Genomic DNA, 21,890 nt, shown 5'->3' with positions numbered 1-21,890 from the left:
GTTTGCTTACCTTCCCGGCAACCCCAGTCCTTGTTCTCTCCGCCCTCACTGCAATTAAATGTCGCTATCCAAATGTTTTCTAAATGTTGTAACTGTACCCACATCCACCATTTCTTCAGACAGTTCATTCCACGTGTGAACCACCTTCTGTGTAAAAATAGATTGCCTTTCATGTCTTTTTTAAATCTCTCTCCTCTCCCCTTAAAAATGTGCCCAGTCTTGAAATCCCCCAAACTAGGGAAAAGATAACTGCCATTGACTCTATCTTTTCTTCTTATTTTATACATTCTTTGGCCCATTGGCCCAATTGATCAAGATCCCATTGTACTTTTTACTGTCCACTATACCACCAATTTTGGTGTCATTCGCAAACTTACAAATCATGCTTCCTACCTTCTCATCCAAATCGTGGTGGTCAGCAGCATCATAAATAGAATTACAGATGCCAGTGGAAGCCTTTTGGGAACATCATTTACTATATTTCACCTGTGTCAATTAAACCAACAATCCTCCACAAGACACTTGTGGTATCTTGCTAAGCATAAAACTCTTATCGCTAGTGGTTCAGTGTTTGATTAAAAGCCCTTGGATAAACTAGTAAAATACAACTGGTACAAGAACAATGTGCTGTGGATGCTAGAAATCAGAAATAAAAACTGGAAGTACTATGGGGAGGTGCTACCAGACCTACTGAATATTTTTTGTCGATATTAGATGAGTGCTAAATTGCTTCAATACATAACATACCAAAACATGTATGTATTGATCTCTGATCTTATCAATATTAAGCACTGCTTTATAGAAGCTGCTCATGTCTTTGTGTTTTTGCCCTGTCTGTAGGTGCTGAGGGATACACGGATGCATCACCTTCGACTCCTCTATATCCTTGGATGTTACGCTGTCGTTTTTATGGTTCCAACTTGGGTCCTTGTTGATGTCTCTGCATTTTTTGTAAACAGCTCAGTAGTGAGTGAACGTCAATATTGATTCTTTTTTTTATTCATTCACAGGATGTGGGTGTCACTGGCAAGGCCAGCATTTATTGCCAGTCCTTAAACTGAGTGGCTTGTTAGGCCATTTCAGAGGGCAATTAAGAGTCAACCATTTTGCTATGGGTTTGGAGTCACATATAGGCCAGGCCGGGTAAGGATGGCAGATTTCCTTCCTTAAAGGATGTTAGTGAACACGATGAGTTTTTTTAAACAACAATTTAGTTTTTTTTTCATGATTACCATTGCCCATAATAACACTTTATGACATATTTATCTGATAAAACTTAAATTTCCTACATGCGTGGTTAATTAGTCCAAGCCTCTGCATTGCTTAGCCAGTAAAAATAATTTTTTAAAAATTCTCTTGTAGATTATTTGTGACTATCCTTTATTTATGACCCTTGATCACAAGTGGTAGCATCATCTCTCCTCCTATCCCATCAAACCTCCTGTAGTCTTGAAAACCTCTATCAGGTCATCTCTCAATTCTCTGTTTTAAAAGTCTGTTTAATCTTTCTAGTTAGTACAACTTTTCAGTTCGTACTCATTCATTCATGCGATGTGGGTGGTATTGGTAATGCCAGCATTTATTGCTTACTCCTAATTTTCCTTGAGAAGGTGCTGGTGAGCTGTCTTTTTGATCACTGTAGTCCATATGCTGTAGGTGGACTACCCCCAGTGGTGTTAGGAAGAGAGTTCCAGTATTTTGATCCAGCAACACTTAATGAATGGTGATTCTAGTTACAAGTCAGGGTGGTATGTGACTTGGTGTTTCTACACACCTGCTGCCTTTGTTCTTCTAGGTTGCAGGTTTGGAAGATGTTAAAGATCCTTGGTGAGTTGTTGCAATGTGTTTCCTAAATGGTTACGTACAGATGTGATCATTGAAGCATTGAAAATGTTTGGTCTAGGGATATTACCCTGATGAACTCCTGTGACGTCTTGCGGCTCGGATGATTGGCTTCCAACAACAACAACCACTTTCGATTGTTAGATATGATTCCAACCAATGAAGAATTTTCCTGCTGATTTGCATTGAATCCAGTTTTGATAGAGTCCCTTGATGCCACTGCACTTGGTTAAATACTGCATTGATGTCAAGAGCAATCGCTGTCACTTCCCCTCAAATTTGGTTCTCTCTTTCCCAGGTTTGGACTGAGACTGTAATGAGGTCAGGAGCTGAATGGGCCTGGCAGAACTTAAACTGAGAATTGGTGAGGGGGTTGATGATATGCACGGCTGCTTCCGTTACTTTGCTGATAATTGAGAGTTGTCTGACAGGGTCGCAATTGATTATGTCGGGTTTGGCATGCTGCTTATCGACAGGATCTACTAAGAAAAGTTTCTGCATTGCTAGGCAGATGCGAGTGTTGCAACTGTGCTGGAACAGCTTGACTAGAGATGTAAAAACTGGAAGAACTATGGACACTTTAAATCAGAAACAAAAACAAAAATTGATGGAAAAACTCAGCACGTCTGGCGGCATCTATGGAGAGAAATCAAAGTTAACCTTTTGGGTTCAGTGACTCTTCCTCTGAACAGGAGGTGGTAGTTTGGGAAATCATCCCAGATATCATCCCAATAAATATATTTTGTACCTCTTGTATGCTCTATGTCCTTTTTATAATGAGCCAAGTATTCCAAGAGTGATCTAACCATTCTATATAAATTTAACTCTTTGCTTTCTTCATGGCCTTATTAATCTGCATCACTGATTTGTGATTTGTTCATCTACCTGCAAATCTCTGCTAAATGGATACTTTCTGCCAACATTGACCCTTGTTCCTGAGACTTACATCATGTGCTCATATTGACATTTATTTGTCAAGTAAATAGCAATTCTTCATTTTATTCAATTCTTCTTGTGTTTTATTACTTTCCCTCTATTAATTATGACCCCCTAGTGATCTTGTACTTTCAAGTCTCAGTCCTTGTGGTTTAGTTAAATGATGAACAACACTGCTCCTTAACTCTTCTTGTGGGCCACCAGTTTGCATCTTTTGTCACTCTGTTACTGCCTTTAGCCCCTGTCCTCTGTTTTCTGTTTTGTCGCCAATTTGTTATCCATTCTGCTGTATGTTCCCTGACGTCACACATTTTGAGATTAACATTAAAATACAACTAGTCCAGGAACAAGTCCTTGGACCCACCCTGTCTGCGCTGATCATGATGCCATTTAAAATAATTCTATCAGCCTGCAGATGGTTATATCCCTTTATTCCCTGCCTGTTCAGGGAATTTGTCTAAATTTGTCTTAAATGTTGCTATAATACCTGCTTCTGTTACCTCCCCTGACAACACCTTCTCGGCACCTACCACTCTATGTATAAACAAACAAAACTGCCTTGCACAACACCTGTAAACTTTCCTTTCACCTTAAACCTATGTCCCCTAGTATTTGACATTTCCACCCTGGGAAAAAGATTCCCAATTATCCAATCTATTCATGCCTCTCATTTTTATACACATTTATCAGATCTTCTCTCAGCCTCCGTTCTAGTGAAAACAATCTAAGTTTTGTCCAACCTCTCCTTACAACTAGTACACTCCAAAGCAGGCACTATCCTGGTAAACCACTTTTGCACCCTCTCCAAAGCCTCCACAACCTTCCTATGGTGAGGCAACTAAATCTGCACACACTACTCTAAATGTGGCCAAACCATGTTAGTGGCCTTTTGAAAATAGGTTATGCTTGCAATATTACCCTTGTTTACCGTTTCTCTTTATTTCAAGAATTCATGTTAGTCACACATGATTCAGATGGGCCAATGGGCTGATGAGTGGGAGATGGAGTTTAATTGAGATAAATGTGAGGTGCTGCATTTTGGGCAAGCAAATCTTGACAGGACTTATACACTTAATGGTAAGATCCTTGGGAGTGTTGCTGAACAAAGAGACCTTGGAGTGCAGGTTCATAGTTCCTTGAAAGATAGTGAAGAAGGCGTTTGGCATGCTTTCCTTTATTGGTCAGAGGATTGAGTACAGGAGTTGGGAGGTCATGTTGCGGCTGTACAGGACATTGGTTAGGCCACTGTTGGAATATTACGTGCAATGCTGGTCTCTCCTATCAGAAAGATGTTGTGAAACTTGAAAGGGTTCAGAAAAGATTTACAAGGAGGTTACCAGGGTTGGGGGGGTTTGAGCTATAGGGAGAGGCTGAACAGGCTGGGGCTGTTTTTCCTGGAGCATCTGAGGCTAAGGGGTGACCTTTATAGAGGTTTATAAAATCATATGGGGCATGGAAAGGATAAATAGACAAAGTCTTTTCCCTGGGGTCGGGGAGTCCAGAACTAGAGAACATAGGTTTAGTGTGAGAGAGGAAAGATATAAAAGAGACCTATGGGGCAACTTTTTCACGCAGAGGGTGGTGCGTGTATGGAATGAGCTGCCAGAGTAAGTAATGAAGACTGGTATAATTGCAACATATAAAAGACATGTGGGTAGGTATATGAAGGGTTCAGAAGGATATACAACAAGTGCTGATAAATAGGGCTAGATTAGGGTAGGATATGGTTAGCATGGACAAGTTGGACTGAAGGGTCTGATTCATGCTGTACATCTCTTTGATTCTATGATCTTCCCTTTTGGAATCTACATTGACCATTTTTAATTGTATTTTCAGTTTGTAGATGTTTTTCTGATACTTTTCTGAATAAGGATTTCATTTTCATTTTCTGATGCTTCTTTGAGTAATGATTTAATTTCCTTTCCTACCCGCAAATGTTGAGTAAAACCTGTGTTTGCCTAGACTTTGTCTATCTCCCCCTTTAAATTTGGGATCATGTGAAATGCCTCTAGGTCTGCCTGCACTATTCCCTCTGCTACTAAATTTTTTATTATGTATTGTAATGTCTCAGATATTTCTTCCATTAACTTTGAGATATTTTATCTTCTACAAAATTATCATTAATACCTTGAATTCTATCTGAGATGTTTTAATATCTTTTTAGAAGTCTTTATGATCTCATGTCTGCCACATTAACCTCCCTGGTCAATACAGAGGCAAGGTTATAAACATTTCTGCTCACTGTCATTATTTGCAGGCATGATTTGGAGATGCCAGTATTGGACTGGGGTGTACAAAATTAAAAATCACACAACACCAGGTTATAGTCCATTAAGTTTAATTGGAAGAACTAGCTTTCGGAGCGGCAACCACCTGATGATGGAGCGGCTCTCTGAAAGCTTCCACTTAAACCTGTTGGGGTGATAACCTAGCGTTGTGTGATTTTTAACATTATCTGCAGGTTTATGGTATGTCCTTTCTCTATCCCAATCTTTCTTTTGTCATTTTCTGTCGAGACTTTTTTTTAATGTTCTCTGATTAGTTTCATTTAGTTGCTTTTCCAATGTTCCTAATTGTCTCTTTGATTTCTTTCTGAACCTTTTTGTGTTGCCTTTTATCATCCTCTATATACTCATTCATGTGTATCTTTACTGGCTTGTTCATTCTTATTTTTGAGTGGAATATATTCCTCCTGGACATTTGACCACTGTTCTATCTAGCCATCGTCGAAAAGGGGGGGAGAAATTGAAAATAAGTTTTAAAAGTTTTATAATTATGGGATTGGGAATGTGTTGGGAAAGAAAATAGTGACAGCTCCACAGAGTTGTACCATGTCACCGACCTGTTGCTTGTCTCTTCCAGACTGATGTCTCCCACTGGTACTGGACCCTCATATTGCTTATCATCAGTGGCTTCTGTAACTTTGCTCAAAACATGGTAGCCTTTAGTATTTTAAACCTCATCAGCCCACTCAGCTACTCCGTGGCCAATGCCACCAAGAGGATCATGGTGATTTCAGTATCGCTCATCATGTTGCAGAACCCAGTCACTTCCACCAATGTCATGGGGATGATGACTGCCATCGTTGGGGTTTTCGCCTATAATAAGGTAAGTCTGCTGCCTTATTCTTAAATGAGACACTAGTTTAATCTAGTGTTTCCTCTTATTGCTGATCTATATTAAGATGCAATTTCCAGGGAATGACTGACCTCTTGTCCATTGTCACAATGTGTGTGACATCCTTATCTGCAAATATAAACAGCGTGTGTCAGTGGCCTACTCAACCCCAAGAAAATAGAAGGTCATTGGTTCTCAGGCTGTCCTGCTCTGTCGTCTTGTGTGTGTTTTAAGGACACAGCAAGGAATCTGTCCGAATCAAGGCAGTCCATGGGGTAGGGAAAGTGATATTTGCTGAGGCAAGTTCTATTTCTGCCTCATGCTGTACCTGCTTTGAGAGAGCTCATTTCTATTAATGGTTAAAATGAGAAAACAATCCCTTTCTCTCTCAGCCATTATTCACCCAGAGGATTGAGCACAATTCAGTCATTTAAAATGAGAATTAATCTTTAAATGAATCCCCACTAATTTCTTATCTCCTTCTAAAACAGGCTAAATATGATTCCAACCAAGAAGCCAAGAGAAAGTTGCTCCCAGTTACCTCCACGGACCTCCTGTCTCTCGATCACCATCACGAACTGTCTGTTGATCAGAAGGGACAAATGAATGGGACTGTGCTATACTCTCAATACACAGACTACCAGTATGGACGGAATGGCCTGCTGGCCGAGCAGTTGCAGTACAACCGGCAAAGTGCCCTTGGAACTACTTATGTTTCCAACCGCTTTGATGTCTAAACATATGTAACTTCACCCTTAACTTATTCTACATACAATCAGGAACTCCTGGTTAGTCCATAGATTTTAGCAAGAGGTCTCTGTCTGAGGCCCTACTTTTTTTATTTTATGGTAATGAAGAGAACACTGTAACTCAGACTTTTTGCACCTTGTTTGTTGTTTTGTGCATGTGAGGCGTTCATTTTGCTTAGAAATCATTGGGAGTGGGGGGAGAGCGCATGAGATTGCCAATCTGTGTGAGATGTTTACTTCAGAGTAAACATTAGGGTGGTTAGGTTGTCAACTACCTGCACAAGAATTTCTTAAAGGAATATGGTAAAGAGAATCATTAAAAGGCCCAAGTAGCCCAATATTAGACAACCCCCTGATTGTCAGAAGGTTTGTATCATCTTTGTCTTGTGTTGCAGTTCCTCCATTTTTGTGGGGGGAATGATTTGTTTATTTAGACAGAGGAGTTGTCTGTGATTCATGAATTAAGGAGTATTGATCAATTGATTCCAATAATTGCTACATTGTAATGTGAATATAATGCATCCCTGAGTTCTCCGTTAGAAGGAGGGAAATTCTGTTACCTTGAAGGTGAGATGTCCCTAAATGACCTGTACATCTTAGTACTCCAACTTGTCTGTTAATCATACATTCCCAGGTCACTCCAGATTTAATCCAATTTTTTTTTTAAAAACTGGTGGGTATAACAGTTTTTCTGATTACACTCAGTTTAAATAATTTAATATTGCACCCCCTTGGCAACTCATGTTTTTGTGAGTAACCAAAATTAACAATCCGATATGATGACCAAATTGCTAATTGCACTTTGTCTATCTTGTGTCCCCACATAATTATGTTTAATTGAATCAAACTTGTTCCAGATCAGACTGGCTCAGTGGTTAACGCTCTGGATTCTGAAAGCTATGGACTTAGGCCCAATTCCAGAGATTTAAACCACAAAATCTGAGCCGACACTTTGATGCAGTACTGAGGGAGCTCTGTGATGTCAAATGTATTAATTTTTCAAATGAGACATTAAAAAAATCTCTAATTTTATTTGACGTAAAAAATTCCATGGCACTATTCAAGGCACAATATCTTAACTAACTTTTATTCCTCAAACAATGTCACCAGAAACAGATAAACAAGTCTTCATCTCATTGCTGTTTGCATACAGCATAGTCTCTCAAATCATTTGCATTTCCTACACTACAGCTTTCATTACACTTCGTAATAAATTGGCTATAAAGTGATTCAGGACTTCCCTGTGATGGTGAAAAGTACTGGATAACTGTAGATTTTTCAGTTCTTTTTCTTTTTAATCAATCCCACAGGTATTGCAGTACTTCGGGTCCATAATGGTTGGGAGATTTCAGCCTGCAGTTAGCAGAAATCCACTATGCAGTTTAAAAAAAAGGGATGGTGTGCAAGTTCAGGCTAGGAAGCTCTAAATCCCCTTATAAAGAATGAACAAATTGGAAACTGAAATAACAGAAATTTATCGAAGTGCTCAGCAAGTCAGCCTACAACTGTGAAGAAAAGAAAGAGATATTTGCCATTTTGGGAATGTTTTCTCGCAAAAGATGTGTATATGGAACATTAACTCTGTTTATCTTCATAGATGTAGACAAACGTGCTTGCTGCATATTTCTAGTACTTTCTGCTGCAATTCTAAACCCTGTATTGTGCCATTCACAAACTCAACAATCAGTTTCATCTCCTTCAGTTGTTCATGCACTGCTTTCCTGTACTATCCAAGAATCAATTCGTTCTGAATTTGCCTAAGTGTTTCTTGAATTTAGTATCAGTACGTGTTATTGCAGAGTGACGTTAAATTGCTTCACAAAAGAAACTTGTAGCCTGCAAACACCAAAGTCATTTGGTCAAGTTGTTGGAAGTGAGTGCTGATCAAAAAGAGCTATTACTTATTAATGAGTGGTCAATGGCTGTACTGGTTAAAAGGGATTTTTTTTGTATTTGCACATTATACTGTTTTGTTGCCCTTGTTTCTTCACAACCTTTTTTATTTGCTTTATTGAGATTAACAGTCTTTCTCATTTATTTTGTCAGATTTACCATCTTCCTTTGTCTATATTTTTCTCACACTGAATCACATTAATTGTAACTGATTTAAGTGTCCGAAGTTCCTTTCCCAGTTTCTTTGCTTTATGTTTAATGCTGTCTTGTGATCATTGCAGCACCACTATTCACTCAGAAAAGCATTGCAAATTTTTTGCAAAATTCTGAATGTTATAAATAGTAGATGCATTTTTTAACGTTCATAATTATTATTAAAGCTCACCAGTAAGCACTTATCCTCATGAACAATTCAGGAGTCACAATGAATGCAGTGATGGCGTGATTTGCAGTAACTTGGGAAATCCTGTTTAATGCCTGCCACTCTGCGTAGAAGGAAATGGGAAAACCGTATTCTTCCTTTCTTCAGTCGTTTACTAAGCCTGAGGATTCCGTGTTCCCAGTCGTTTTAAATGAAAACTAATCTTTACACGGTACCTGATACAGCCACCATGTTGATCCTGTCCTTTGCCTGCATGTCTACTTCAAAAATCTCTGTACATTTTAAAGGTTAGCTAGGCTTTTGAAATTTCAAGGGGCTGATTTTATTATTTACTTTTTGTTAGTAGGGATTCCTGTTCTTAAAATCAGCCCATGTTCCCCACACCTGTCAACTAACTTTCTCAAGGTACAATGCAAGTTTTATCTTTGTCTCTGCCTTGCTAAAACTGTGTTATGGATTTAGGCGGCAATTTATTCCTTACTGCAGGAATTTGTGCAGCATTTGTGCTGAATAGGATCTTACTGTACATAAATCGGCTGCGATGTTTCTAATATTACAACAGTGGCTACATTTAAATGCTTCATTGTCTGTAAAGCACTTTGAGATTTTGTGATCATGAATAGGGCTATATAAATACAAGTCTTTCATTTTGTTTTAAAAACAAAATCCACGTTATACAGATTAACCCTTGCATTTCTCCAGGAGCCATTACAGTTGCTTTCAGTCATGACTGTGTACTTATCTTCTTTTTGTGTGTACTATATTTATAAACATGTTTGCACATTATGATGGTGCAGCCTGTAGTGAATGCTGGAGAAGTACTCATTCAATTTGTCAAGCTTACCAATACTGGATTGCATAATCAGCCACAGTGTTCAAGTCCTAACTGGGACTTGAGCAAATCACTATTCCTTAAAACAGCTTGTTTGATCCAGTTTAGAAATAGCATTTATTTAATGTGCTTTGTGGCATTTTCTTATAAATCTGTCAAAATTTGAAATTAAGTCTACCTCTGAGGGTTTATTTTCAATGTAAAGTGGCTTTATGAAAATGCTGTTGAATTATATTCCTTTATTATAGATCACTGGAATGAGCTTAAAACTGAGCTCCAGTTTGTTCAGACTTGGGGAGCATATTGCAGTGAGTGGAGATATGTTATAAAATGGGTAATTCTTTATCTAAAATTCTGTCACAAATGTAGGGAATCAGGGCTTACTACTTGAATTGAAATTAAAGTCAATTGTGTGTTGTGCAGTCTTACATAATCAATAGAGTGTACAGTTCTAAGTGACCAAACACTGGCCAGACATTTTCAGAAATGACTCCGTGTTCACAAACAGGGAGTTTGGGCCATGTGGATGGAAGTTGAGGACTACAGAAACTTGGTAACTCAGAGAAAATGAGATACCATTTCCTTGCTTTTCCTTCCCATCTACAGCTTGATTTTTTTAAACCAAATTTTAATAGAAGATGGAATTCCCTTTCTTAATAAGTCTTTGTTAATTTTTAGATTGAACCTGTCATTTTTTTGCACTTTTTAAGGAGGAAATATGGCTGAGCAATTCATCACTTCAAAGTTTCACTCATTTTCTCATTGATATAAACTTCATGAATAGTGCAGCAGTATCACTTTATGTATTATGGTGAAAATTGTGCTTTGCAACCTAAAAGGGAATTAAGGAAAAATTCATTTTAGCCTCAAAGTATAAGAGAGGCTACATGATCTAAAAAATGTAGTGCTGAGGGTTTGAGTGGAGATATTAATGGTTTTGCATATGCCTTTTGCACCTTTTTCTGGCATCAGTGTGCTTTTTATAAATTTTTAAGAAAAATGCAAATGCTGGGAATCTGAAATTAGAACAGAAAATGCTGTGAGTATTCAAATAAAGCAAAATACTACAGATGCTGGAAATCTGAAACAAACACAAATCTGGAGAAACTCAGCAGGAATGGTAGTATCTGGGGAGAGAAAAACACTTAATGTTTCTCAAGTTTCGTTTCTTCAGAACTTGTGGAGTTTTGAGGAGGAAGTGTGAAAGAGAGTTATACCGGACACACAATATTAACTGTTTCTCTGTCTCTGCAGATGCTGCTGGACCTGTTCCTCCAGCTTTCTCTGCTGTGAACATTCAGCAGGTTTGGCAGCATCTGCAGAGAGAGAGAGAAAACATGTTACAGATGGGAAACATTAATTGTGTTATCTTTCTCTCCTCAAATGCAGTCAGACATACTGAGTGTTTTCAGCATTTTCTGTTCTTATTTCTGTTTTGTGCCCATCTGACTGGCAGGTGAAAGGGACAATCTGGTATTAAACATGATTCGTGAACTGATTCAGATCTTTGCTTTCTTCTGTTACTTGAATATTTGAGAAAGGTTCTCACCATTGTATACTCTAAAATACATAAGCAGTGGGACCTGTTTAAAAACTGGATATCTTTAGGATTTTTTTCCCATTTTAATTTGTAATATTTTAAAATGTGTGAAGATGTTTCCAGATCCATGTATTATTGCAGGTTTAGCCATGTGGCAGTATTGTTTCTCGAGGTCAATGGTTGGAAGTCAATGGAGGTGAATGTATGTGTGCCAACCCTCACTAATGTATCATGTCTATCAGTGGAGCGTTTTTAATGTTGATGGATTAAAAAAAATGACACTTAAATTAATAAAGTGAAAGGAGAAGCCAGTACTAGAATGTCATCATTTAAACAAACAGTCAGGGTTCAGTCCAGTTACACAGCAGGTGTTGTGGGTACATTGGGTGGGTGTCCACTGACATGGAGTGCAGTAATCCACATCAGTCTAAATAATATACTCAGTTCCAACAGGGCAACACTTTAATATTTCCATACTTATACCCTGTCTTTGCAATGATGGCCTCTGTCAAACTACAAGTACGTTTGTGTCCTGGGAGTGTTAGATTCTTTTACTCTTGAGGTTCTTGCACACTTGATGCAACTGCAACACACCAACTTCTGGACAAGCAACCAAATTTTATTGAACACAGAACAGTACAAGCTTTGAAGAAACCCTGAACACTCTTCACCATGCTTGCAGGTTGTGTCCAGGGGTCTCTCTGGAGGAACCTTTAACACACACCTTACAGGGTTGTGGCAAAAGCTCCCTCTGAATAAAGACAACAGTTAAAGTTTATTAAAGCTTGTACAAGCAAGGTGACCACCTTTGACCTCCCTTGCAGCCATGCGAGGTTGAATCAAAGTGAGGCACTGAACAAACAAAACACATCCCCTTTATACAGGTGAGTTGCAATGCTTATAGATACTCTGGCCACTCCCTCACAGTCACATGCCACTCGACACAATGCAGCGACCACCCCACCTCCAGAAACAATGAAATGCAAATCATCCCTTATTGGTCAAATCTGTTGCAGATAGATTTTTGTAACTATAAGGTGTAGTCAAATTCCAACTGTAATGTTCTTGATTTCTGAATGAAAATGTAAATCATTCCTGAATAGCAAGGAAATGGCTGTGTAAACTTCCCACATTCCACCTATAAGATAAAGACACACCACCTTACCATCGGGGCATTCAGTTTCTTGCGGATCAGCAGAGCAAATGAACTCTAATATCTCAGGAGGGTAGAGTGACAAATAGCAAGGATTAAGGTGCAAGTAGTTCTGGGGGGGAGGGGCTAGTCAGGAGAGGGTTGCGGGGGGGGAGCAGTTCAGGGTGTGTTTCTGTTTTTGGAAAGTTACAGGCAATAGTTCCTTTTGAAGTCTGTTACACTGGGGATTCCTCATGGTCCCCATGCACACCTCTGATATATGCTGGAATGATACTGTCAGACCAGTGGAAAACCAGGGCCAATTGTTCCTTCACCGTGCCCATTGAAAAGCAGCGTTTTAATAAATGGAAAGGCGGAGAGTAAATGTTTGTCCTTTGTAAAAAGTGTACTTAGAATGTGGTGTCACCTGAGGATGACATTGACTTGCTGCTATGTTTTGATTAGGAGGAAATGAAAGCCTTACCTTTCTTATAATTGCAGAAAGTCTGAGGCTAAAGATATGGAACAGTTATAGGAACGACTTCTGTGTATTCTTCCTCCGTGTGATGATCAAAGTAATGCTTAAACACAGTCCATCACCAGCCCAGTCAATACAAGAAATAGGCATTAGAGTGGTGAGATTTGGATAATTCAAGTGTGTTTAGTAATATTCCAAAATGGTGGACAGGAGAGAATTGTGGCTTTAAGAGCTGCTCCTTTTTTTTTTTCCAGGCTTTTTCAGCACTGGAGTCAATTTTCTCGATTTTCTTGGAGCAGTAATTACTGTTTTAGAGGCTTTTACTTTGTTTTTGGTAGAGTCATAGAGATGTACAGCACGGAAGCAGACCCTTCAGTCCAACCCGTCCGTGCCGACCAGATATCCCAACCCAATCTAGTCCCACCTGCCAGCACCCAGTCCATATCCCTCCAAACCCTCCTTATTCATATACCCATCCAAATGCCTCTTAAATGTTGCAATTGTACCAGCTTCCACAACTTCCTCTGGCAGCTTATTCCATATCCGTACCACCCTCTGTGTGGAAAAAATCCCTTGGGTCTCTTTTTTATATCTTTCCCCTCTGGACTCCCTGACCCCGGGAAAAAACTTTGTCTATTTATCCTATCTATGCCCCTCATAGTTTTGTAAACCTCTATAAGGTCACCCCTCAGCCTCCAGGGAAAACAGCCCCAGCCTGTTTAGCCTCTCCCTATAGCTCAAATCCTCCAACCCTGGCAACATCCTTGTAAATCTTTTCTGAACCCTTTCAAGTTTCACAACGTCTTTCCGATAGGAAGGAGACTAGATTTGCACGCAATATTCCAAAAGTGGCCTAACCAATGTCCTGAACAGCCTCAACATGACCTCCCAACTCCTGTACTCAATACTCTGACCAATAAAGGAAAGCATAACAAACGCCTTCTTCACTATCCTATCTACCTGCGACTCCACTTTCAAGGAGCGATGAACCTGCACTCCAAGGTCTCTTTGTTCAGCAACACTCCCTAGGATCTTACCATTAAGTGTATAAGTCCTGCTAAGATTTGCTTTCCCAAAATGCAGCACCTCGCATTTATCTTTTGAAAAAAAAATCAAAACTTTAAATAGGAGAAAAGAGAGAGTGTGGGAGACCACGTGGGAGGTTGATTGGAATGGGTCTAGAGTTTTTAAGAAAAGCAGCAGTGAGCTTTCACAGCTGACTGGCTACGTGAAGTTACAAGCATCTCTGGAAATGGAGTTGGGTGCAAGAGAAACCAACAAACATTGAAATTTCACTGCTGACCTTGGAGAGACCTCAGTATCAAACTATCCACAGTTGGGGATCAGCTAAGTGTTTTTAAGTCTTAAAACATAAATTCTTTTAGGGGCATGTCTAGGATGAATGGCCAAAGTAATCTCCCCAGGATGGAGGAGTCTGAAACTAGCAGGCATGGGTTTAAAGTGAGAGAGGAAAGATTTAAAGGAACCTAACAGGCAACTTTTGTGCACAGGGAGGCGCATGTGTGGAGTTAGCTGCCAAAGGACGTAGTGAAGGCTGGTACAATTACCTTTAAAAGACATCTGGATGGGTATGTGAATGGGGGGGTATTAAAAAGGATGTGGGTCAAATGCTGAATATGACAACGCTGTTCCCAGGGGCTATTTGTTTGAGGATAGTAGCAGCAAAGCAACGGTGGTTTAATTAACTCAATCAAAGATTGAGTTACTGGGATGGCACGGTGGCTCAATGGGTAGCACAGCTGCCTCACAGCACTAGGAACCTGGGTTTGATTCCCAGCTCGGGCGACTGCCTGTGTGGAGTGTGCACATTCTCTCCATGTCTGCTTGGGCTTCCTCCCACAATCCAAAGATGTACAGGTTAGGTGAATTGGCCATGCTAAATTGCACATAGTGTAGGGTAGCGTAATGGGTCTGGTTGGGTAACTCTTTGGAGGGTCGGTGTGGACTTGTTGAGCCTATTTCCATACTGTAGGGAATCTAATCTTTTACTCATTTTGAGCTACTATGGGAAATGCAGTCGGACTAATGTTCCAACGTCATGTCTAAAATATTTCAAGACATTATATGTACCTTGGGTACAAAACAGTTGAAGTCGACAGTACATCACATACAGACAAAGGGAATTTTATAGAGGTACCATCAGACTGTCACGACAATGATTAACAAAGGTCTAGATTATTTGGTATTTTCTGTTACCAGAGAGACAAAATGAATCTACTGGGTTTAGTCCATGTGAATTAATCTATGATCATGAGATTTGAGATTCACTAAAATGAATCAGGGAAGATCTTTTAGCACAGTAAGATGAATTCTTTATGTTGGATTGTATGTCCATGGGCTGAATCTTATGTTTTTTTGGTTAAGTCCAAGTTGCACCAAGTTTTTGACGGGGTTTTTAAGCACATGGTCTACTGAGATTTCTTTCCCAAATTTGATGAGATTTCACTGACCAAACTTACCACCTCAATTACCTATCCTGCCCCATTTTAAAACATCACATCTTACCATCCACTTTACCTGGAACAACTTGCCACACAGGTGGTATCTGCCGAAACACCAGCATCCCTTGCATCTACACCGTCTTCAAAAGGCTGTTGTGCACCTGGCATTCCACAGCTGCCCTGCTCATTCTTGGACATGGTTGAAACATGGTGGAGAGGGGATAACGGCACCATTTTTCTCCCCATAGGGAATTGGAGCTCCTGCTGAATGGGGTGATCGAGAGGAGGGTCGTCATCCAGGATAGTACAATCTTGAGGGTGCGGAGAAATGGCCAGAAATGCAGAAAGGTCACCAACCTTCTCGACTCCATTAGGGTATCACATACTCTCTGCTACCTCACAATCAATTTACCTCTGCTCATGTAGCCACCTCCTGCCAATACTTATGCTCTGACACTTTCTCTGTTCCATGCAACACCTGTCCTCACTCACTTTTGTTTCGCACACCAAGACCTCCCCACCGATAACCCTGCATGCCCTCTGTGCTGTTTCCTCCATCCTTCAGGATACCTCCCCACCACCTTTCACCACTAATTGCTGAGCTCCCTGCTGTAATCTCACTCATTATTTGAAAAGACAAGGTATAACGGGACAAAGAGCCTGAACAGGTGCCCCATGTCAACATGAGGAGAATCCTGGCCCTCACAAAGGAAGACTTCTATCCATGTCCGCACTTCTATCCATGTCCGCACTTCTATCCATGTCCCAACAAATGAGTTAGTGCTACTCTCCATTCTCCACTGCAGCTTTCTTAGTAACCCTGCTGTCACTCTCAATCAATGACCTCAATGCTTTTTCTCTCTCTTTTTGGCTGCCAGGTCCGTTAGCCTTCCCACAATCTTTTCAGTGAATTGTCCAGAAGCAAGCCTCCATGCATTTCCCACTCAGGACACTACGGAAGTGGCTGGACCCTCCACCTCCGTTTTGCTTGTTCCCCCTACAAGTGCTGTTGGGATCAGCCCACAAACCTTCAGGGCTAATGGTCTGAACTGCTGAGCATCTTCCATCCAGCATAGCTGTAGATCTGGAATGTGCACAAAGATGTAGGATGGAGAAGAAGAACAGGGAGGTAGATGCAGAGGTGTGGGGGGAGGGGGAGGTGGTATTCCTGATGGTGGATGCGTTCAGAACCAGGGGTCACAGTCTTGGAATTCAGGGTGGATCATTTTGGATGGCGATGGAGACATTTTTTCACCGAAAGAGTGGTGAGCCTGTGGAATTAATTACCACAGGAAGTAGTTGATGCCAAAACATTGAACGTATTAAAGAGGTGGCTAGATGTAGCATTTGGGGTGAATGGGATCAAAGGTTATGGGAACAAAGCAGGATTAGGCTGTTGAGTTGAATGGCGGAGCAGGCTTGAAGGGCTGAATGGCCTCTTCCTGCTCCTATCATCTATGTTTTAACAAAATGTAATTAGGGCAATTTGGTGGCACATATGAAAATGACTTGTAAGTCACTCTCAGAAACACATGACAGTTAACATCAAGAACGTTTATACAGAAACTGAGTCTTTCTGTGTTGGCGCTACATACATCTTCCCACCATCCTGCAGCTTTTTGTGGCCACAGACGAGGTTCAGTGGATGGAGGTATACGCTGACAGCCCACTGCACCATATAGAAGCAGGACAATATGTACACGTGACATTGGGTCATAAATATCCACAAAGATGTAGCTATCATCGAGGCTCTAGCAATGGCTGTGTCAATGGTTAGGATGGCCAAGGTGTAGGCAACCTATTATCTAAGTACTGTATATCGTGTGGGCCTGTGACCAAAGGTGTTTTCCTGTAAAAGCCCCATGAACAGTATTTGCTGCAGCTCCCTCCCTCACAGGTCAAATCACTTACCCTGCCCACTCTGAGTGTGCTTGCAACCACTTCCTTCCCAACTGCATACTTTCCCATTCCAGCAAGATGGAAAGTAACATTGAGCGCTTCTCTGCCAGCGGTTTCCAGTCTCAGCCTGAATCAACCAGTGAGATCCCAAAAATTCCATATCCCAAGGAAATCCTGTTAATCTTGCAGGCGTTACACTTCCCCAAGTCCCCATCTAAGCCATCTATATTCACTTACACTGGCCCATCTTCCCAGTCAGACCCAGCCTATGAGGTGACCATACCATGTCATTCATTGCTCTCCCTTGAACCAGGCTGTTTCTGATCATGGATGACATCTGCATTACCGTCATCCTCGTCATGCCGTGCCATATTGCTCACTTTGTAAGTTCTGTGAACCTCCCCATTTACTATTGCACTCTTGTCCACAGCATGCAGCCCCCAATCTCAAAGAGTAACCAGCCAAACCCCCTTAGCTTCTGCGCACTGACCCTAGCCCTCCCACTCGACTGCCATGACAGGCCTCTCCCTTCCAAAATTTCCCAGATCCTTAACTGGTGCCTATACAATTTCCCAACCACGTTAGCCCCATCCCCAGGACTGGCCACAATGAACAACTGACCATGACCAACTCCCTGGACTTCAGAGACACTGACCAAGATCACCTAGAGTATATAACTGACCATGTACCATGTTCTGGTTTCTTTGTCACACTTTCCCACATTTAGCTTGTTTGGCAAGCTTGTTTGGGAAGACCATGTTAAATATTAACAGGGGGTAGGTCATCAGCCCCTTGAGCCTGCTCCACCATTCACAGGGATCATGGCTGATCCAATATTCCTCAGATCCACTTTCCTGCTCTTTCCCTATAACTTTTGATTCCCTATAATCTATCTATCTATCTATCCATCTCAGATTCAAATATACACAAGAACTCTGCCCCCACAGCTCTCTGCGGCAAAGAGTTCCAAATATACTCAACACTCTGGGAGAAGAAATTCCTCCTCATCTCAATGTTAGATTGGCAGCCCCTTTATTCTGGGACTATGCCCTCTGGTCCTCGATTCTCCCATGAGGGAAAACATTCCCTCGGCATTTATCCTGTTAAGCCCTTTAAGTACACAATATTTCATTTAGGTCACCTCTCATCCTTCTGAACTCCAACGTGTAGAGTCTCAACCTGTCAAGTCTTTGACAGTAAGATGAGTGGCTGAATATTAACGGGGCAAGGTGTGGCATTAACAAGTGTTAATCCCTATCATCTCAACACTGCCTGTGAGAATCTTATCATGTCACTTGTGAAAAGCATAAAAGATGGAGTGAGATTATCTTGATGTTGAGGTGGGACTTCTCGTCTGACTGCTACAAATCTCACCAATCCCATGTCACTCAGACTCCTATAAGATTCTGCCCCATGCCCTGAAGGGACTCACATAAGCATGCAGATTAGCACAAGGGCACTTAAACACTTCACAAGCAAGGATGAAAAATGGTTGTATGGAAACCAGAACATTTCAAGCAGGAAACAATACGTTAAGGTTATTATCACTGCAAAAGGAACTCCTGAAAGTGAGATTCCGTGGTCCACATAAGGTAATTCAGGGGTTTATAATGTTAATTTTCTTACAGAAACACCAAATTGGAGGAAGAAGAATTGGTTATAGCACATCAACATGTTAAGGTGATACTGTTGTGGAGAGGGAGCTGGGAAGGAGCAAGTAAGCTAGGCAGTAAGTCTAGTGAAGAATGATAAGAACTGTGAAAGTGAGGCAGATGGAGATGTAGACAATTCACAAATTGTAGCTGCTGCTTTCCAATCGGTCAATCCTGAAATACTGGGATAGTTAGACCATAAGACGTAGGAGCAGGAGCAGAAGCAGATGCAGCTCATCTATTTGGAAGGTCATGTTGTGGCTGTACAGGACATGAGTTAGGCCACTTTGGAATATTCTGGTCTCCTTCCTATCGGAAGGATGTTGTGAAACTTGAAAGGGTTCAGAAAAGATTTACAAGGATGTTGCCAGGGTTGGAGGATTTGAGCTATAGGGAGAGGTTGGAGAGGCTGGGGCTGTTTTTTCTGGAGCGTTGGAGGCTGAGGGGTGCCCTTATAGAGGTTTATAAAATCATGGAAAAGGGCAAATAGACAAGGTCTTTTCCCTGGGGTGGGGAAGTCCAGAACTAGAGGGCATAGGTTTAGGGTGAGAGGGGAAAGATATAAAAGGGACATATGGGGCAGCTTTTTCACACAGAGGGTGGTACGTGTATGGAATGAGCTGCCAGAAGAAATGGTGAAGGCTGGTACAATTGAATCATTTAAAAGGCATCTGGATGGGTATATGAATAGGAAGGGTTTGGAGGGATATGGGCCAAGTGCTGGCAGGTGGGACTAGATTAGGTTAGGATATCTGATCAGCATGGACGAGATGGACTGAAGGGGCTGTTTCCGTGCTGTACATCTCTATGACTCTATAAGTATGCTCTGCCATTTAATGAGATCATGGCTGACTTGACAATCCTTAACTCCACTTTCCTGTCTTTTGCCCACAACCTTTATTTCCTTACTGATTAAAAATTTGTCTATCTCAGTCTTGAATATACTAATGACCCTGTTTCGTCAGCCCTCTGTGGTAAAGAATTCTACAAATTCACTATCCTCTCAGAGAAGAAATTCCTCTTCATCTCTATCTTAAACATGTGACCTAACATTCTAAGATTACGCCCTCTGGTCCTGTAATCTCCCATAAGGGCAAACAATTTTTTCACAGCTACCTTGTCAAATCCCCTAAGTATCCTCTACGTTTCAATAAGGACACTTCTCATTCTTCTAATTTGCAACAAATACAGCAATATAAGCAGACACTATAATTTAGAGGCAAAATGATTTTATACAGTAGACCAGGCCTTCCCCCCCCCCCCCCCCCGCCCTCCACACAAAGTATACTATGGAGATAGCATAGAGATTAACTTCTTTACTTTTCAAAAGAAAAACTGTGTCCCAGAGATGATTTGATAACTCCACCACTAAACTTTAACCAAAAGGCTTCTAGGTAATCCAAGATGGAGGAGGGGAAAATGTCGTAGCTGTCAGAGCTGCTCCCTTTTTGAGGCATGTTAGATGTTGGAGGTGATTTCCTCAAATTCCAGGAGCAGTAAATACTGTTTTATAAGCTGTTGCATTATTCTGTAACTTTGATAAAAAGAATATCAAAATGATGGCACTTTTAAAAAGGAGGAAGAGAGACAAAGGGTTGAGAAAACATGGTCGGGGGGGGAGAGAGAGACTACTGTCTGATACAGCAGTGAATCTGCACAGCTACTGCCTTTGACTCAAGTATTTCTTGGAATTGGAGTGCGCCTAAGAAAAATTAACAAATAGCGAAATTCACAGCTCACCTTGGGGGAACCTGTGTAGGAGAGCTCATAGCACAGGAGAAGCTAAGTACATAGTTTTTAAGTGTAACCTTGCTGTAAATTTACAATAGTGAGTAGAGTGGGTTCTTTTTTGATGACATGTTTTATTTAGATCTGTTTCTTGATTAAATTTTAAGAATATAACACATAGGTACTAAATTAGCCTGGAGAAGTGTTTTGTTAAGCAGTAAGACTGTGCTATTCTCTGGTTCTCTAGATTGTTAAGGAGCAAAGATGGCCTTCAGTAGAGTAATGTGTTCTTCTGGTCAGATGCGGGAGTTTAGGGAGAGTATCCATGATACAGATGTATTTATCAGCAGTAAGTGTGTTTGGTTGTGAATCCTATCAGATTGCATTGATCAGTTGGAGCAGTAGTTAGAGGCAATGAGGAATTTACAGGAATTAGGGGTAGTGATAAATGGCAGTTACAGGAAGGGAGAAAAACCGCAGATACAGTCAGGCAGGAAAGTTAGGAGGGGTAGGCAGGTAGTACAGGAGTTTCCTGTGGCTATCCCCATCTCAAACAAGGATGCTGTTTTGGAAAATGGAGGGGGTTATGGGTTCTCAGGGGAATATAGTACAAGCAGCCAAGTTTCTGGAACCGAGATTGTCTCTAATGTAATGAGGCATATGTCAGGTTCCAGGCATTCGATTCTGATAGGGCACTCTCTAGTCAGAGGCACAGACAGATGTTTCAGTGAGAAATCAGAATGATGTGTTGCCTCCCTGGTGCCAGGATCAAGGATATCTTGGAGAGACTGCAGAATATTCTCAAAGGGAAGAGGCAGGAGCAGCAGGAGGTCGTTGTACACTTTAGAACAAACAACATAGGAAGGGGAAAGGATGATATTCTGAAGAGAGAATATAGAAAGTTAGGCAGGAATTTAAAAAGGAAGTCCTGGATTATTCCTGGTTCTACAAACTAGTGAGGGTAGGAATAGGAGGATAGAGCAGATGAATGCATGGCTGAGGAGCTGGTGCAGGGGAGAAGGGTTCATATTTTTGGATCATTGGAATCTCTTCTGGGGTAGAAATGAGGAGAAAGTGAGGACTGCAGATGCTGGAGAGCAGAGCTGAAAATGTGTTGCTGGAAAAGCGCAGCAGGTCAGGCAGCATCCAGGGACCCATCTATGCCTGCCTCTTCGTAGGATATGTGGAACAGTCCATTTTCCGCAGCTACACTGGCCCCACCCCCCCACCTCCCCACCTTTTCCTCCG

General features: G+C 41.1%; 2 protein-coding genes across 5 annotated transcripts in view; one reads left to right on the top strand and one right to left on the bottom strand.

Annotated features, from left to right (window-relative positions):
- The window catches only part of slc35e1 (solute carrier family 35 member E1), a 102,714-nt gene that overhangs the window by 55,313 nt on the left and 25,511 nt on the right, over positions 1–21,890 (top strand). Inside the window, exons 4-6 of one of the 2 annotated variants that reach the window (XR_006316096.1) lie at positions 841–966; positions 5,641–5,886; positions 6,387–6,683. Coding sequence is in view for 1 of the 2 variants with exons in the window: in XM_043720796.1 (XP_043576731.1) it covers positions 841–966; positions 5,641–5,886; positions 6,387–6,632 (618 nt within the window). In the remaining variant the exon portion in view is untranslated. Of the gene's footprint in view, positions 1–840; positions 967–5,640; positions 5,887–6,386; positions 11,603–21,890 lie in introns of those variants that run through there. The other variant, XM_043720796.1, reaches the window with a different exon arrangement.
- LOC122565135 overlaps positions 11,672–21,890 on the bottom strand; it is a 23,367-nt gene continuing 13,148 nt past the window's right edge. For 2 of the 3 annotated variants that reach the window (XM_043720797.1, XM_043720798.1), the window contains exons 3-4: positions 15,440–15,674; positions 11,672–12,042 (exon numbers count right to left, since the gene is read on the bottom strand). In XM_043720797.1, coding sequence (XP_043576732.1) covers positions 11,805–12,042; positions 15,440–15,674 — 473 coding nt within the window. In that variant the 3' untranslated portion in view covers positions 11,672–11,804. Of the gene's footprint in view, positions 12,430–15,439; positions 15,675–21,890 lie in introns of all 3 variants that reach the window. The other variant, XR_006316097.1, reaches the window with a different exon arrangement.

This window comes from Chiloscyllium plagiosum, chromosome 31 (assembly GCF_004010195.1).
Source record: "Chiloscyllium plagiosum isolate BGI_BamShark_2017 chromosome 31, ASM401019v2, whole genome shotgun sequence".
Lineage (NCBI taxonomy): Eukaryota > Metazoa > Chordata > Chondrichthyes > Orectolobiformes > Hemiscylliidae > Chiloscyllium > Chiloscyllium plagiosum.
Note: the sequence above shows the minus strand (reverse complement) of the source record. Positions and strands in the feature narration are given on the sequence as shown.